Source organism: Pygoscelis adeliae, unplaced genomic scaffold, assembly GCF_000699105.1.
Source record: "Pygoscelis adeliae isolate BGI_AS28 unplaced genomic scaffold, ASM69910v1 Scaffold494, whole genome shotgun sequence".
NCBI lineage: Eukaryota > Metazoa > Chordata > Aves > Sphenisciformes > Spheniscidae > Pygoscelis > Pygoscelis adeliae.
In genome coordinates, this window is record NW_008824664.1 from 155309 (window position 1) to 174587 (window position 19279).

The window sequence follows — 19279 nt, forward strand, 5'->3', positions numbered from 1 at the left end:
GGGCTTGAGAGCAGCCCTGCCGAGAAGGACTTGCGGGTACTGGTGGAGGAAAAGCTGGACGTGAGCCAGCAATGTGCGCTCACAGCCCAGAAGGCCAATCGTATCCTGGGCTGCATCCAAAGCAGCGTGGCCAGCAGGGCGAGGGAGGTGACTCTGCCCCTCTACTCTGCTCTGGTGAGGCCCCACCTGGAGGCCTGCGTCCAGCTCTGGAGCCCTCAGCATAAGAAAGACACGGACCTGTTGGAGCGGGTCCAGAAGAGGGCCACGAAAATGATCAGGGGGATGGAACACCTCTCCTGTGAAGAGAGGTTGAGAGAGTTGGGGTTGTTCAGCCTGGAGAAGAGAAGGCTTCAGGGAGACCTTCTTGCAGCCTCTCAGTACTTAAAGGGGGCTTCTAAAAAAGATGGCGGCAGACTTTTTAGCAGGGCCTGTTGTGACAGGACAAGGGGGAACGGCTTTAAACTAAAGGGGGTTAGATCTAGACTAGATAGAAGGAAGAAATTTTTTACACTGAGGGTGGTGCCACCCTCTGGCACAGGTTGCCCAGAGAGGTGGTGGATGCCCCATCCCTGGAAACATTCCAGGTCAGGTTGGACTGGGCTCTGAGCAACCTGATCTAGTTGAAGATGTCCCTGCCCATGGCAGGGGGGTTGGACTAGATGACCTTTAGAGGTCCCTTCCAACCCAAACTGTTCCATGATTAGTTGCAAGCAAATTTGACACAGTGGCATGGTTCAAACAAATGCTAAATCTCTACTAGTTTCATGAAAATCAGTAGAGACTTGGTTAATGCTGCTGAAGTAGAAAGGACTAATCAGTTCTCCCTTCGTTGGGCTGTTGGATGTGGGACAGATGGTTGAAACCAGGCTCTACCAGTTCTGCCTGTGGCCTGCCTTGTTTAAGAGCAACATTTCTGTTTGTTTACACTGCAAAGGTGAGCACAGGGGAAGGTGTTCTGGGCTCTGGCAGACTCCCAGCCATTGTCAGAAACTTCTTGCCCGGGCGTACGTTTGTGCTGAAGGTTAGAGCTGTGCCCTGCTCGAAACTGAGCCGGTTGCAGCCCACAGGCAAAAGTCACCTGGCCCTGAACCCAGCAAGATGCTGGATGGGAGCCTGAAAACCAGAGGGGGAAAAAATGGGATGAAGAAATAGGGAATTCAGAGATGATGTGGCAATGGCTGAACTCGTTATTTTTGTTAAATGCTTCACTTAGTGCAGCTCATGTGCGTTTTGAAGAGTTACTTGGGTATGCTAAGGGGTGCTGACCTCTCTGCTTTTAGTAAAGGGTGAGAGATGCTAGTTTTAACTGGACTCATTCTCCTCTCTGTGCCTGGAAGACCCTCCGGAGCTGGTGACTCAGGCCAGGAGAATGTAGACTCCAGACTGGAACCTCTCACAAGTGCAGACGTGCAGCAGTTGACCTGCTCTGAAGGATCGGCTTCCTAAAATGACTCACCCGGCTCCATGAAATAAGCAGGACCAGCATTGGGGTATTGCTTATGGTCCTTCACCTCAGTATAAGCTGAGATGTCCATATGCAAGCTCTCAGCCTTGTCAGCCATGCCTGAGAAAAGAGGTCCTCGACTTTTATTTGCAAACAAAGTCTGGCCAAACCTAGGTTGGATGGCATTTTGTCCTTTCCTTCCTCTCTGTAGGAAAGGAATAAATTACTAGCTGATATGTTAGGAATGCCACAATCACACCTAATGCCTCTTTTCCAGCTGTACCAATTACACTCCACCCTGATGATGATGAGGTGTCACAAGGCAGGAATAATGACAGATGAGTGAGGGGAGGAGATCATGGCGAGGGGAACACAAGAACCGTCCAAGGAATGAAGAGCTGGGAGAAGGCAATGAACAGGCTGTTCATGAGTTGTGAGATGCAAACACAGTACATCCCCAGATAACACGGACCAGTGAAAGGATCCAGCTGGATCTGGACCTCTTCCTGCTTTGCTGCTTTACCACCAGCACTGCAGGCCCGGGACTGGGATCAGAGCACTGCAGCCCAGCCACAAAGACCATCTCTGGCCCAGATTGCTTGAATGAAGAAACGCTTGCTGAAATTACAGTTGATGTACCTAACAAAAAGGATAAGTTTTTCTAGGTTTAGTTTTCATATAAAACATGACATGCTTATGGCTCTGGGTGGACTGTGGAGCCCTTTAAAGAGCTAAAGAAACCTTCACCTTGATCTTGATGAACACCTCCAGCTTAATGACACTCACTTCCTCGCCTGCTGTGCTGGAGGAAACAACTTGGTCTCCAGGCTTTGTTTTATAGTTGTTGGTAAGCACTCGGAAGCACTGAGGATGATGCCAACAAACTGAGCATCAGTAGATGGGTGTTTGAATGTCAGATGTGCTGGGATGGAGCGCACTGTGTTGGCATAACCATAAATGCTGCAGTTGCGAGGGGAAGCGCCAGCCAGGGCGATGCGAGTGTGTAATGAGAAGTTATTTTTGTAACTGCGATTATGTGGGAGAGCACAACAATTTGTAAAGGACAGCCTGGTAATACGTTGTCAAAAGAGCATCTTGTAAGAATGTGCTGAGCTTATCTGACTTTGCAAGGGCATATTTGGTGCTACAGTAAACAGTATTCCTCTGCTTATCATCTTTAGTTGTCACTTTTACGTTACTATAGGCTATCTTCACTAATGTTTGATTTATAGGTGTTCCCAAAGTCTAATACTGCAGATATAATCTAGCTCGCAGAAGAGTCTTATTACAACATAATGCATGATATGTGTAGTTTCAGGCACGGTAATGTGGCATAGTGTCTTGAGAATGATATCTGTTGATGTATTTACTGGGAAAAAACCGGAAACAGCTGACACACTTTTCAGATTCATCAAGATTTATTCCCTCAATCCAATAAGCTGCAATTATTGCTACACTGTAAGGGCTTGTTTCATCTCTTTACAAATACACAGAGAGCATTAACACATAAATATATTCTATATAGAATATAAATAGAATTCTCCTCTTCTATGGAGGCAGAAAAATCCTTTCTAACAGAGGATGTTAAAGACCCAGCAAACAAAATGCCATAATCCAATAAAAATGGCTTTCATTGAGCAGCTGTTTATGGATGCCTAGGCTGGTTCTTATCATTTTTCCAGGCTGCCCTGAGCTGGATTGGGCTCTTCTTGCAGTGGCAGCAAACTGCTGTATCAGCAAACAGCAGCTCGTGACCCAGTGCCACTGGGAGCCCTGGGTGCTAGCACCGAGTCTGATAGGGCTGCTGGGCAAGAAATGTCAGATGGTATATCAATTACACGGCAGGCAACTGCAGAAATAATTGGCATATCCTTCTCCCCCTGGTCTTTCTATAACTTTCTAAAAGCTTTAGCTATCTACGGCATCAGGTTGCTGCTAATATTTAGAGATACAACTCTGGTTCAGTGGAAAGCTGTTACATGGCGAAAACTTTGAATTATACAGAGCTTTACCCAGTCTTCAACTGGACATTGAGCAACAAAACTCCCATTTCTCAGCAGTACGCTTCTGCTGGTGTTTTCTGCAACGTCTTTCTATTCAGCGTTTGCTCTTTCTTCACCCTAAATGCCGTTTGTCATTTTATATCTCCTTAAAATACCTTTCTCAAGCTATGTTAAAATGATGCCTTTGAGCTACTTTTCTCAATATTCTCATAATAATTTCAATCTAAAAGACAGTTAAAAAAGAGGATAGAAAACCCAAAGGCAAAATCATAACTGAATTTAAGACAGACTTTGAAAGTAGTTATTTGTATGTGGGAACTAAAAGGGTTGAAGATGATGAAACGGGTCTCAGTGCAATTAATACTTGCATTGCACTTTTGCCATTAGTATTGCAGTTAACATTAGGCAATAAAAATAAGAGCCATAATTAACAGATGATTGAAAAGTATTTTTTATTTAACATGAAGCAATTTTCCCTCTTGTTACCCATGAGAAACCAAAAGACTCACCAGAGGAGGTCTCATTTATGCAGGGAAACCTCTTCTTTACTGTGTGCCCACTGATGCCACTCCTATTTCTTGCCTCGCAGCCAGTTTTGACACCTGGAAAGGCACCGCTCCACGATGGCAGCGGTGCGGGTGTTCAGGCGGAAAGGTGCTCGCGGGGACTGGCGGGCGCCGGCACCCTTGGCTGTGCCTTTGGTAGAGCTGGCGTCTGCGGGTCCCGCGGTGCCCTGGGGTGCGCACAGCTCCACGGCGCTCTGGGGTGTGCATGTCCCCGTGGGTTCTGCGGCACTCTGGGACACGCATGGCTCCGTACAAATGACACTTTGGGATGTGCAGGGATCCACGCAAGTAACCGAGCACTGATCGGGGCAGGGATCGCCAACGATCGCACCCTGAGCACAGCAGGGCTCCACCGTGCAGGTTTCAAGCACCTCAAGGGTGCAGGGCTCCACAGCTGAGGTTGGGTGCTGCAAGGGGATGTTTTCCATGCAGGTCCCACCTATCTCGGGAATGCAAGGCTCCACCGGCAAGACTGCTTGCTGGAGGGGGAAGGTCTCCACACAAGTCCCAGCTGTGTCAGTGGGGCAGAGCTCCACCGTCGGGATTATGTGCTGGAGGGGAAAGGTCTTCACACAGGTCCCAACTGTCTCGAGGGTGCAGGCATCCGTTGCTGAGGTTGGGAGCTGCACGGGAAAGGTTTCCATGCAGGCCCCAGCTGTCTCAGGGATGCAGGGATCCACTGGAGAGATTGCATGCTGGAGGGGGAAGGTTTCCGCACACGTCCCAACGGTCTCAGGGGTGCAGGGCTCCACTGGTGAGGCTGTAGGCTGGAATGGGAAGCTGGTCCCTCCCTTGCTTTGAGGGGGGTCACAGGGGATCACTGCTGGGCACACGCAGGCACCCACATGTGGAGGTGCGCAGGAGTCCCAGGCAGCTGTGTGCTCAGGGCAGCAGGCGTTCCTGGCCGTGGGGACAGCAGGAGGCGGGCAGGTGGGCCCAACCTGAGGGCAAGCATCCAGGCAGGTGGCTGCACCCTGACATGGGCAGGGGTCCACCTGGAAAGTCTGCTCAGGACAGGGGTGCATGTCCTGCACAGGGCAGGCATCCAGGTCCACCACAGCACAATGCGATGGGCAAGTGTCGGTGTGCGCAGCCTCTCCCGTGCAGGCAGAAGGGGGCAGGCAGGGCAGCTTGCACTGAGAAGACATCTTTCTGCACTGCAGGCAAGCCTGAAAGAAAAAGAGCAATTTGGTGTCTACTAACCCAAAGCATCAGACATTTCATTTTCTTGGCTGGTGAATTCTTCAGCAAGATGGTTGCTGTTTGTGCCACAACTTGGCCATGAAATAAGGAATAGCGAGAAAATTTGCTGGTGTTTTATTCAAATTCTGCAACCACTCCTTATGAAAAGAAGTTTGGTTGTTCTGTTTTTCTGTATAAACTTCCAAACTCAGCTTTTCTTATTAAAATCTGTTTTCAGCCAAACAATTTCACCCTAGCAGCATTTTTTTTTTTTGTGTAGATAGCAGTGGATTTGATTAACATTTTCAGCAGGTTTATAAACTTCAAGTTAATCCCCTCTCTTTTCCAGATGTTTTCTCCTTGACCTGAAACTCCCTTGCAGGAGAATACCCATCTCGCAGCAGCTGCAAGAGGTGCAGCTATCACTGTCCTATCTTTACCATGGCTAAAAGCAGCAACAGGCTAGACAGGTAAAAGACAGACATAGTTGTTCAGGTTTACCGCAAGGCTAGGCACTCTTACCTGGGACCTTGGCCACTGCCGTACGCAATGCTGCAGTCACTTCACCGCTTAGACGATAACTAAATGCACAGCAGTTTCGGCTCCTGCCTGCCGTGTAGGTGCTCAGCGAGCAAGAATGTGTTTTATCCCTCTAAATCCAGTGCTGAGACAACAGGAAGCATTTTGTAGAGCACCCATGGGAATCACAGCAAAGTAAGTGCGAAGGAAGATTATTACTCTTTCAAACCCTTATCACCAAGGAGGTGTGAGAGCCAATAAACAATTTCCCTTATGCAGCTGGTAGCAGTCATCTATTTCAGCACATAGTAGAAAATTAACCCCAGCAACAGGCTTAGATCTGTACAATCCCAAAGATACTTACCCAGCTCGGTATCAGCAAATAAAGACGGCAAGCAGACACGGCAACTTTAACCTGGGATCTGCCTTGTATATTCAAGAGCCTGGCCTCCGGACATGAGGTGCCCCAGGCACACAGGCAAGCTATCCTTTGCTAACCTGGACCTGCTCCGCCTCTGCCCTGTGATGGATTATTTGGCTAATTATTTTTAATAGAAACCGGCTATTTCCGTGGCTGTAGCATAACCTCAAGTGAGCAAAGATGGCTTGTGAATTCACGTGTCCTTTTGGCGGGACTGACGTCAGAGAAGAATTTGGGACATGAATGGACTCTCTGCTTGCTCTCAAATAGTCAGCCAGTCATGGGTCGGTTTTTCTGTGACGGTAAAACATCCTCCAGCCCAACTCATCATGTGGGCCATTAGAGACAGGATGGGATGTGGGATCTGGGGGATTCTTTTATTTTTAGCCACGTCTGACTTCTTTCTGTCACTGCCACTGTCCTGTTCAGATGTGGTGCTGCTGGTGGTAGTGTCCTGACGTGCTTCTGGAAACTCTTATATCATCACTAGTCTCGTGATGTTTTGCATTTTCTCCTAAAGCTATGACTCAAATAGCATAACACGACTCCATTGCCATGATGTTGCCCTTATCTTCATGCAGGTACACCCCTGAAGAGCAGAAGGGTGATAGGAGGAGTGACCACCACCCTTTTCCCTTCAGCCCACTGGTTTACCAAAGTCAGCTGAATTATACTAAGAGTTAATGCAAATCACTGCGGTCAGCAGCGAACTGGCAACCCGAGTGGTCACGCATCCCAGATTTATTTATTTCAACTTAAATAACCAAAAGCTACTACATTGGACACCACTGTGCTCAGCAGCATGGACACGCACATTTAAAGGGAGAATAGTGTGCAGACACAAGAACACACCTTCGCGTCTGGATGATATATGCCCTTGCCTCTGCATGCAAGTAATATTGTTCGATGCTTGTGTCACCAAGTGACTTAAGGCTAGTTTGGAGTGAACAGAGAAGGAAGTTTCAGCGTCTTTGATCTCTCACAGGCAATGCACTTGTTGGCTTTCCCTTCTCTCTTATAACGAGGGATTTTCAGACAAGAACATCTTTACTTGACCGCAATTGTGGCAGGCAGAAAGCGGCGACTCCGTGCTGTGGCAGTCATGCAGAGTTCGCTATCTTTCGTGAATGGTGTATCCCACTCTCGGTTTAGCCTGCTATATGATAGAAATGTGCACAGCAAACCAAAAAGGGCCACTACCACGCTCACTGCGGTCAGAGCACCAAACATAAATGGTTCATCACCCTGGAGCATCACTGCATAGAGATGGGCTGCCGCAGGAGAAGTCCTGCAAGGAGCCTAAAAGACATTTAAGATCTTAACACAGTGTGAAGCCTTCCCTGGCTGCCTAACTGCCAAAATCATAACAAATTTTGGTTATGCTGGCAATACTGCACTTGGTTGAGGAGCAGAGATGTTATGAAGCTGCCCAGAAAACTTGGGTGCTCCTATGTACTGGGCTGCACTCTCCAGCATACACGAGCAGTTACGAGGGGGGGTGAGTGCTCCTCTCCGTCTGGCACATGTGACACCACATCTGGATGCTGTGTCCAATTTGGGGCCCGTAGTGCAAGACAGTGTCCAACAAAGTGGAGTGAGTCAGTGGAGACCACCAAGATGGTCCAGGGGCCTTGAAGAGATGATGGATGGGGAGAGGCTGAAGGACCTGCTCACCCTGGAAAGGAAAAGACTTAGGGTAGATCCTGTGGCTCCTTTCAGCTATCTAAAAGGTATTAGTGGAGAAGCTCTTCTCAGAGGTGCCCAGAGACAGGGTGGGAGGCAATGACTGAAAGTTGCAACAAGGGAAATTCTGACAAGATTATCAGGAATAAAATTCTCAGTAGGAGGGATATTGTGCACTAGTAACAGCAAGCAAACTTGCAGAGTAGAGCAGATCAAAGCCACTTAGAGAGTCCTATCCCATCTGTAATCCTGGTCTGTATGGCTGTCTAGGGGGAAGGTGCAAGAAAATGTGCCAAATCAACTTTTATCAAAACAAATTTTAATCCTAAGGGGGATTGTTTCCAGGCTGTATCATCAGCTCTTTGCTCCCCATCCCCCATAGGAAATATGTGGATCAGGAATTCAAGCTTGCAGGCAGCAGTCATAGTGTCGCATGTACCACCTCAGTGGCTAGGTTTCATTTAAAATTATAATGTAAGCAGGTAATTTAAGGATTGGAGGTGGAGCAAGTCTGGATTATTAAAAATTTTATTTCCATACCCCTGAGGTGTCTCACTTCCGGAGACACAGACACTGAAATCGTATAAAAGGATTCATATTGTAGTGTTTCTCAAGCCATTTTGGTTTCGTATGCTAGTTGCTGGTGGTGAATTGGGTAAGTGTCTCTTGGCTTACTGGGAAGAGATGTAGTGGCTGGGGTTATTTCATTTTTAAATGTTATCTGCAGAAGCAGTTAGAAGACTTAGGAGTGCTTCTGCTTAGTGAGATTTGTGTCTGGTACTTATCAAGCAGCTGAGCTAAGGGTAAATATTCATTCCATCTTCTACCAGTCTTTATTTGCTCTGTGTTTTGCAATTGCTGTGCTTTCTCCATCAAGATGCGTCTCAGGGTAGTTGAGTGGACTAACCTCTCTCTCTTTCCCCAATGACATTGCTACCCTGTTTTAACCAGGAAATTATTGGGTTTGGGAGAGATCAAAAGGCAAGGCTAGGACTTCAAAGGAAAAAAGTGGGAGGGAAGATAAGAAGTGGAGACTTGCAGGCTGCAAGGGCAAGCAATGCCTGGAAGGAAGTCTGGATGAGAAGAACTAGGAGGACGTCTGTGGGAGAGGTGTGAGCGTCAGATCCTTTCCTTGTGGAAGTTTTCCGGCATGAAGCCTCCACTCATGTCCTCTAGCTGAGGACCTGCGTGTAGACAGGGCACTATCAGAAGCCTAGTATTCTCCTTTTTGGGTGGAAATGGGGAAGTAATGTCAAAGAGTTAATCCCAAACCAAGGGGAGCTGTGGACAGGTGGGGGCCGTTATGACTTCAGACCCTGCAATATAATCTAGCTGAGTCCAAATAACACCACTTTTCTTTCCTGTTTTGAGAAGAAGTTGTTTGAAATGTACATGCAGCCAGTAGCTACAAACTTGTCTAAAATGCTTTCATGTGGAGTTAGTGCCCTGCCATGGATTTCAGGCTGTTTTCCCAGTATATTGTTCAGTATTCCACTGGAAAAAGTATAGTTTAACTCAGCATATAAAATAGCCTTGTGAAAGCTGAATGTCTCTGTTTTCCACAAAAGATATTCCTTTCCTGCTTTCAGACATTCCCCCTCCCTCAAAGATGTATTGCCAAAATGATTACCAACTGAGACAGCTCCGCCTTCCACCTCCCACAAGTGTGGTGAAGAGTTTTCCCCTGAAAAGATGCGTGGATCCCTGTGACGCTCCCTGTAACATCCAGTGCTTGCCTCCGCGTGTGGATCCCTGCTGCTATGTTGGGATTCCTCAGGGCACTACCACTTATGTGAACCTGGGTAATCTTGGTGTGACACAGCCTGCCAGGTGTGTGGATCCATGCTGCCGCGGAGTCACCACGTGTGTGCCTCTGTGCTGTGGGGAAGTGACCACATGTGTGGACCCATGCTGCTGCAAAGTGACCCAGTGCACCACCAGATGCGAAGATCCCTGCTGCGAGGAAGCGGCCAAGTGCACCACCACATGCGTGGATCCCTGCTGCAAGGAAGTGACCAAGTGCACCACCACATGCGTGGATCCCTGCTGCAAGGAAGTGACCAAGTGCACCACCAGGCGTGTGGATCCGTGCTGTGGGGAAGTGACCAAGTGCACCACCACATGCGTGGATCCCTGCTGCAAGGAAGCAGCCAAGTGCACCACCACGTGCGTGGATCCCTGCTGTGGAGGTGTGAATGAATGCACCACCACGTGTGTGGACCCATGCTGCAAGGAAGTGACCAAGTGCACCACCAGGCGTGTGGATCCGTGCTGTGGGGAAGTGACCAAGTGCACCACCAGGTGTGTGGATCCGTGCTGTGGGGAAGTGACCAAGTGCACCACCAGGCGTGTGGATCCGTGCTGTGGGGAAGTGACCAAGTGCACCACCACGTGCGTGGATCCCTGCGGCAAGGAAGCGGCCAAGTGCACCACCACGTATGTGGATCCCTGCTGCAAGGAAGCGGTCAAGTGCACCACCACGTGCGTGGATCCCTGCGGCAAGGAAGCGGCCAAGTGCACCACCACGTATGTGGATCCCTGCTGCAAGGAAGCAGCCAAGTGCACCACCACGTGCGTGGATCCCTGCGGCAAGGAAGCGGCCAAGTGCACCACCACGTATGTGGATCCCTGCTGCAAGGAAGCGGTCAAGTGCACCACCACGTGCGTGGATCCCTGCGGCAAGGAAGCGGCCAAGTGCACCACCACATGCGTGGATCCCTGCTGCAAGGAAGCGGCCAAGTGCACCACCACATGCGTGGATCCCTGCTGCAAGGAAGCAGCCAAGTGCACCACCACGTGCGTGGATCCCTGCTGCAAGGAAGTGACCAAGTGCACCACCAGGCGTGTGGATCCGTGCTGTGGGGAAGTGACCAAGTGCACCACCAGGCGTGTGGATCCGTGCTGTGGGGAAGTGACCAAGTGCACCACCAGGCGTGTGGATCCGTGCTGTGGGGAAGTGACCAAGTGCACCACCAGGTGTGTGGATCCATGCTGTGGAGGAGTGACCAAGTGCTCCACCAGGTGTGTGGATCCGTGCTGTTGGGAAGTGACCAAGTGCACCACCACGTGCGTGGATCCCTGCTGCAAGGAAGTGACCAAGTGCACCACCAGGCGTGTGGATCCGTGCTGTGGGGAAGTGACCAAGTGCACCACCAGGTGTGTGGATCCATGCTGTGGGGAAGTGACCAAGTGCACCACCAGGTGTGTGGATCCGTGCTGTGGAGGAGTGACCAAGTGCACCACCAGGTGTGTGGATCCATGCTGTGGGGAAGTGACCAAGTGCACCACCAGGCGTGTGGATCCGTGCTGTGGGGAAGTGACCAAGTGCACCACCAGGTGTGTGGATCCGTGCTGTTGGGAAGTGACCAAGTGCACCACCAGGCGTGTGGATCCGTGCTGTGGGGAAGTGACCAAGTGCACCACCACGTGCGTGGATCCCTGCTGTGGAGGTGTGAATGAATGCACCACCACGTGTGTGGACCCATGCTGCAAGGAAGTGACCAAGTGCACCACCACGTGCGTGGATCCCTGCTGTGGAGGTGTGAATGAATGCACCACCACGTGTGTGGACCCATGCTGCAAGGAAGTGACCAAGTGTGTCACCACATGCGTGGATCCCTGCTGCAAGGAAGTGACCAAGTGCACCACCACGTGCGTGGATCCCTGCTGCAAGGAAGTGACCAAGTGCACCACCACGTGCGTGGATCCCTGCTGCAAGGAAGTGACCAAGTGCACCACCACGTGCGTGGATCCCTGCTGCAAGGAAGTGACCAAGTGCACCACCACGTGCGTGGATCCCTGCTGCAAGGAAGTGACCAAGTGCACCACCACGTGCGTGGAGCCATGCTGTGGGGGAGTGACCAAGTGCACCACCACGTGCGTGGATCCCTGCTGCAAGGAAGTGACCAAGTGCACCACCACGTGCGTGGATCCCTGCTGTGGGGGCGTTCAGGCTGTTACGAAGTGCGTGGATTCCTGTCCTACTGCCTGCGTTACCCAAGCCATGCCCCCGTGCATGGGTGTATGCACCTCTGGCTGTGGCCAGCACTACTCCATCACATGTGCAGATGTCTGCTGTCGTAAATGCATGGCTCCTTGAGGGGCTGCATGTGGGGGCTCCTGTGGTGGGAGCCACAAGGGGACCCCACTCTGCAGTGCCATTGCCCTGTGGAGTCTCCAAAGGCTAAGGAATGAAAATGGTTTGCAGATCACTGAAGTTGCCAACGTCTTCCTCACATCTATGCTGTCCTAGTGCCCTTCCTGTCCTAGGAAGAGTAAATCCTCAAATGGTTTTCCTTACGTTATACATCATTTCTGCTATATTTACCTCAAGCACAATGCCTTTCCTTGTAACATGTAACTAATTGATTTTGTGCCCCCAGGGATATTGCCTGGGAGAGAGATTCTGTAATTCTTTGCACTGATGTGGGTGGAGGAATTTCCCCGTTTGTTCTTTCCTGCCATCTTCTCCTTTCCTTGTACGAAGCAATAAAAAAAAAAAAAGATCTTGGCATCAGCTGTCTGCAAGTGTTTCCTTCACTTTTGCATTCCCCCAGACTCACACTTTCTCATTTTAATTTCTTCCTAAAAGTCTGATCTCTGTAGAGTGGCAGCTCCTGCTAGAATGCATGGGAAGTTGTAAGGCAATAGCTGGAGACCTGGGACTCATCTGGGATATCCCAGATCATTGCTGAGAGAGGGGATGCTGTACATCACGAGGAAGCACCACTCTCCTATGGTTTTGAAAAGACTTTGAAAACCCAACCATTTGCTGAAGTGCTCCTCCAAAGCTGGAGGAGCTCAGGGCCAGCTGTGTCTGCATCCCGCAGGCAGAAATTAAATGTTCCATTACGAGCAATGGGTAAATAAGCCACTAACAAGGGGAAGATGAGCAGGTCTGGGAGACTGTGCCTCGTGACTTTATCACCGGTGTGTAAGATGTCCTATCTCAGCCTTTTGCAATCGACTTCTATTTCCTCGTCCCTGGTGGCAACTGGGCAAGCCTCATCAGTTCGGGAGATCGACACAGATTCACTCACCGCTGAATTCTGCAGAAATATTTTTAGTATTAGCAAGGCGTCTTGGACAATTTTGGTAACCCTCCATGACTATCTGCTAACAGGATCCCAGTGCTTCCGCCTTAGCACCAAATTTGTTTGCAAATTGCTCACCTGGGAGTGAGCAACATCCTCAGGGACCCAAAGTTGCCCTGTTATACATGCCAAGGGTAGTGCTCTGCAGGTTTGCAGAGCAGAGATGGTGCAGAGTGGGATTTGGCTTAGCAGCCACTGCTGAAGGGAGGAGAGATGGGGAGGCAGACTGCGGGGGAAGCCAGCCCACCTGCTGAAGCAGCAGACATGGGCGCAGCTCTGTCTGCGAGCACCCACTGGCTCCTTCTTTAAAGATGCCCCAGGGCAGGTGGCTGGTGACCAACCTGCAATTATCACTGTCTCACTTTTTCTAGTAGAGGAGTCCGACCAATAGTGGGACATGACAAGTCATACCCAATGGACGTGGCGTTGCACGTGGGCTGGGGAGATCCAGCCTCACACAAATCATTCCACCCTCACAGCTCGTCTGTTTCCGTCCTCCTCTCTCAACAGGTTGTGGTAGACCCTGGCTCTCGCCACTGGTTGTACAGCTCTCGCCACAGTGGGTGTCTGGACTTTGGCAAGTACTCCAAGCATTACCTAAGCACAAATGCTACACAATAGAAATATCAAATCAGTTGAGGCTTCCTAATCCCCTCTCTGTGGAGGTCTGGTTTGACTCCAAAACTCCTTCAAAACTCATTAAAATATTCTGTGCAAGCAACAATTTCCTTTGCTTCTGCTCCCAAATCAAATGGAACAATCTTCTGGGAAATAAGAAACTGTAGGTGGAAAAAATGGCATTCAGATAAGATTTTCCCTTAAACTATTTCTCTGTAGTATCCTTCTGATGGCATGGTGCTTGCATGATATTTAACCCTTCATAAGAACATAGAAACTCAGATTTTTTTAAAAGGCTGAGACCATTAGCAGAGAGCAGACACTGTTTCCAGGTGAGCATCACAAGACTGTGCTGTAGGAAGAGAAACAGATATCCTTCCTCCCTGAACACCTGAATATTTATACTACATCTATGAAACTGTTACAACAGTTTGGGAGAAAATTGCTGTTCAGGACAAGCAAATATAGTGGGCCCACAGTTCTTGCTCTGTCAGGCAATGTGCTCTGAGCTCTAAAAAGTATTCTTCAGAGATCAGGACACAGTTTTATTCAGTAACGTAAAAAAACCTAAGGAAAGCTAGATTCCCATTCTAAAATATTGGGAAATCAAAGCAAATATCTGCAATAGTCTGAAGGCAAAAGATAAAACAGACGAGGCTTTTTTTTCATAACCACAGCTAGTTCCTCTTTTTCAGATTTAATTGCATTCAGATGCTCACTTATCATTCTTCACAGAGCACTCACCTTCCTGAGTAAACAGGAAAAGAGGCGGATAGTGCCATATTTGGGTTCCTTTCAGCCCCAGAAGTAATGATCTAATTACTTGATCAAATAGTCCCTAGAGCATGGACTAGACAAGCCACTTGTTTTCATGTGAGGCTAATTGCAGTCTATACTCAGCCTCCTGGCATCTCAGCTATGCGACGATTTCCAAAGCCGGAGCAAGAGACCGGCAGCCTGGAGACCAGCCCCACCAGGAAGCTGCCCTCGGTGCTGGATCACACCCTCGCACCTTCCCCGGGTAGTTGTGGTAGGGAATGATGAGAGGGGAAAGTTGGGTTTTGTAATGAAGCCCCAGACTTTAATTGCAACAAAGTACAGGAGAGTGGGCTGGGAAGGCCTTGCCATGCTGAGAATATGGGGAAAATCCTTCATTTCTATGAAAATGCTTTGCTCACCAAAATGTGGGTAGTGTACTATATGGGATGCTGCACATAAGCAAAATGAAATACCTGATGCTGACCAGTGTTGGATGCCGCAGAGGAAGAAAGCTTACTTAGGAGGCTTTTAGGTAAACCAAGCGATCCAAAGAAATCCAGAGGTGTCATATTTTTAAAGCAGTGTTCGGCAGTTTAGGAAATAGTTGTTGTTTTTTTTTTTCCTAGCAGAAATACAGTTGAACAGCCCAAAATGGTGCATGTCCAAATGGTTGCACAGGGAAAAATTTCAGTTTGAGATGTTTCCATCAAGAATCATGACATCTGCACATCCTGAAGTTTTGTATTTACGTTAACAATCATGTCTCCGTGACCATGCGGTGTTTCATGTCTGCAGGCAAAATTTTTACAGTCATAGGAAAATGGCTCCAATCTTGATGTGCCTCCATCTTTGGTAGCTCTTAGTGGTGAAATATGAAGTCTCTCTTGGATTATTTAGAGCCAAAAGTGTTGACCATGTTCTTTTTTTACTGAATTTTTCAGAAATATTCTCCTGAGCACCGGAATACAGTGCTCGGGGGGCTCCTCTTCTGCAGCACCAGCCAAACCTCTGGGTAGGGGAGTCTCTCTCCTCCTGGGCTCCAGGAACCTATTCTAGTTCAGGTTTGCGCTCTGTCGTGCTCTTTTCATCAAAGCGCGACCCATCACACCAGCCTCTGGTTCTGCAAGAGACCTTAACGTGTGCCGTTTAATTAAATAGATCCCAGAAGTGTCAGATTGGGAAAAAACCACTTCTTTTCAGCTCTTTTGCCAAAGAAGGATGGCCACAAAAGGATATCGCTGTGAGGTCCTGACTCACTGAAGTTAATGTGACTAGTCAAATGACCAAATTGCTCATAAATATAATAGAGATCCACAAATAAGTGTCAATTAAGAATAATACTCCAGCCCTCTGATGTTCCCACATGTTACAAATGCAGATCAATTTATATCTCCTAAAATGTCTATTTCTTTTAGAAGTCGTTACAATTTCTTGCTAATGAAATATAACAATAGGGTATACAATAACCCACTACAGAAAAGGAGACGTAGGACCGGTCCTCAGCATTGGTTTTAGAGGTGAGCCTGGAGCCCTAGGAAAGCATGAAGAACTGCACAGACCGGACTATGAGAAACTCCTCAGCAAGATAAGTGATGGGGGCTGCTGCTGTGAGGGGACCTAAAAGTACTGGAGGACAATTTCTTGCTCAGCATTACCCAGCAGGGTTAGCTCTAGGATGAGAAGATGGGGAGAGATTAATCTGGCAAAATATTAGGCACCTAAACCTGAGCTAGTTGCTCTCTGTTCGTTTTACAATCTGTAGGTTCTATTTGATGCAGTCATGGGTGTTTCTCCGCACCCTGAAGCAGATGTCTAACACAAGCAAACCACACTGTACCAGTCCTTATTTCCTCCTATCATCTGTAAAGCCGCCAGTGCAGCGGTATGGGTCTTGGGGGGAGAAACCGCACATGATGCACCCAGTCCGTCCAGCAAAGGGAGAGGAGTGGAAAGACTGAATGAACAATGAGCTGCTGCTGGGAGGATGTCAAGAGCAGTGCAAATCCATCAGCTCACATGGGCTTGGGACAGGAATTCCAGTCTCCCCATGTAAACACTAGAAAGGAACCAGTGCTGATGCCTGTAATTCTACAGCGGGACTCCTGGTTTCCAGTGTAAACAGGATGCACTGCTCACGCTGAACGGGTTGGGGTTTGGTGTGGGTTTTTTTTTTTTCTTTTTCCATTTAGCATTTGTGTAAGTGATCTCATTAGCGAATTTGATCACCTAAATATAGTCTGATGATCACATTCCACCTCCGTGATTGGAATTTCTCAGAGAAATAAAGATTTTCTGTGCTGCGGAGCTGAGTGAGATATCATGATCAGGAAAAGGCTTCAATATGCTAATATGGAGTCCCAGGCCTAAATTCCACTTAAACTGAAACCCTTTACACTGCTCTGGCAGTGAAAAGTGCCTTCAAAAAGTGTGCCACTTTACTTTGCCCTGAATGGCTCGGAGAGGTCCTTAAGGTAACTGGACTTGTGTCCCCATTGGCACTGCCAAGCATGAATGTTGTTAATAGAGGGTGGAGAGGAACGGGTCGCGTGTATTTAATGGTTAAAAAGGTGTTAGAGAAACAGCTACCTCAACAGTTTGTAGAAGCGCTGATGGCTCACTGTAGGATTAGATGTTTCTTACCATGAGAATTAAGACATGATATTTCTCATAGTAAATCAGATCAATTGTCCATCTTCCCTAATAACAGCTATCCATTCTTATTGCATTGAAAAAAACCTAAGGTATCATTCAGACATTTATGGAAATAAGGAGATGAAAAAATCCAAGCATATTAAATCTTCTTTGAAAAGCAATCAATTCGGTACCTGATTTTTTTTAATTACTGTGTCATTCCCATTGGGAACCACATGACTCAGGTGTTAGGTGGAAGCAGAATTTGCTCAGGATCACATGCTTTTCCTGGAAGAAGGTTTCCATCAAAAATTAGGATGTAAACAAATATGTAAAGCATGTATAGGTGGAGCCTGTTCAGGTAGTTAGTGGTCAGGTGTCCATACCCCCGGGCTCCCTTGTTTCCGGAGATGACGCCATGCAAGCCATATAAAAAGGTTGCATTTTGATGCTCACAGCAGTTCATTTGATTTCTCCCTCCCTCACCTGCATTGGTGAACGGGTAAGTCTTTCTTGGATTCATCAGGGAATAATGCGATGGCTGTGTTACTCGGTTGTTCTGGTCAAAAGACTGTATTACTGATCACAGGAGAGCTTTGCTTCTGGTGTTACTGTTCCAGGATTTGTCCTGGAATGGGGGAGAGGATGTTTGACTCTTGTTTAAAGTTTGCTCTTCCTTAAGTAGCTTGCAAATGTCCTGTCACCTCTTCAGAAACTGCGACTGTCTCTCATCATTCTTCGTATTCTACCTTCATTAATTTTTTCATACCTCATTAAGTCTGGAAATTAAATAAATTAGTGGATGCTGCAGAGTAAGTCTTGGGACTTCCAAAGAGATGGGTGGGAAGATGCATTATCTGGAAGAAGGAAGCTGCAGAATACCTGAGGGCAAAGCTGCAGGAGACATCTTGGAGAAGTCAAGATGAGGAAATGAATTGAAATAGGAGCTGCAACCTCCGGGCCAACCCTTCTTTTATGAAAGGATGGGCCTATTAACTCTGATACAACTCCAGTGATGTACCATGATATACAGCTGGAGGATTTGGAACAGCATCTGAATTTTTGGTCTTTGGGCTTTATCCTTGGGGATTAGCAGTTCAACGTCTATGCAAAGGGGGATGTGCTCTGTGGTGTGTGTGAGGAACTGAAGAAGTGATAAGCAAAAGATGGGCCCTGGAACATCTGCTGATTTAATTAAGAAAATGAACTATTTTCATGTTACGGCTTCTACAAAGTTTAACTGTGTGCAATTCTATAAAATTCAGGGTTTATGGCTGTAGTCTTCCTAACAGTGATGTTTGCAGGTTCCCAAGAAAGGAAGGAATAATCTGGCAGTGTTAGTTGCATAAGTCTGAATCCACAAATCATTCACACGTGCAATTTTTTCTAACACTCCTTTTCTCAGACCAACAGCTAACTGCTACATACGTTTCAAGAGCTCAGGTTGTGAACTGTGGCTTAAGGAGAAAGGACAAGTGTCTTGATTTTGTATCTCTCTTCTTATCTTTGTCTTTAGCTTTACCAGCACCTCAGAAGGATGTCTTACTACGAGCAGTGCAAACAGCCCTGCCTGCCCCCTCCCATTTGTGTGCAGAAATGCACCAAGTGCGTGGAGCCCTGCAAGACAGTGTGCGTGGAGCCCTGCAGCAGTGTCTGCGTGAAGCCGTGCCCCACACCGTGTGTGGAGGTCTGCCCAACACCCTGTGCCACCCAGTGCACCACATCCTGCGCCACCCAGTGCGTGGAGCCTTGTGCCACCCAGTGCACCACATCCTGCACCACCCAGTGCGTTGAGCCCTGCGGCACCCCATGCGTTGAGCCCTGCAGCACCCAGTGCGTTGAGCCCTGCAGCACCCAGTGCGTGGAGGTCTGTCCCCCTAAGTGCATCGATGTCTGCATAAAGCCATGTGCCACTCAGTGCCCAACCCATTGCACCACCCAGTGCCCAGAGCCCTGCGTCAGCCAGTGCTGCACCCAGTGCGTGGAGCCCTGCCCACCCCCATGCGTGGAGGTGTGTGCCACCAAGTGCGTTGATTCGTGCGAGACGGTGTGCCTGGAGCCGTGCAGCACGGTCTGCTCTCACCCATGCTAATCGCCTTAATGCATGAGCCTCGCATGCAGCCCTGATGTTTCGGTGCATTGCAGTATCCATAGGCTCATGAGCATCCACGGAATGAAAAACAGGTTACAGACCCACCCGCGACGTACTGAGACCTCTCCCGACCTGGTTACCCCGTGCTCTCTTTGTCTTGGAAATTATTTTTCTGAATGTTTCCAGCCTATATCTTTGCTTCTTAGGATATTTCTGCTACTGCTATCTCAGCACCTTTTTCTTGGTAACTGCATTTGGCCAATATTAT

The 19279-nt window shown here is 48.3% G+C and overlaps 1 protein-coding gene across 1 annotated transcript; it reads left to right on the plus strand.

Annotated features, from left to right (window-relative positions):
* Positions 1–18456: 18456 nt before the first annotated feature.
* On the plus strand, positions 18457–19011 carry LCE5A (late cornified envelope 5A). The gene has a single exon (XM_009322812.1). It carries the CDS (start codon positions 18457–18459, stop codon positions 19009–19011), a length of 555 nt encoding a protein of 184 aa, XP_009321087.1.
* Positions 19012–19279: the final 268 nt, after the last annotated feature.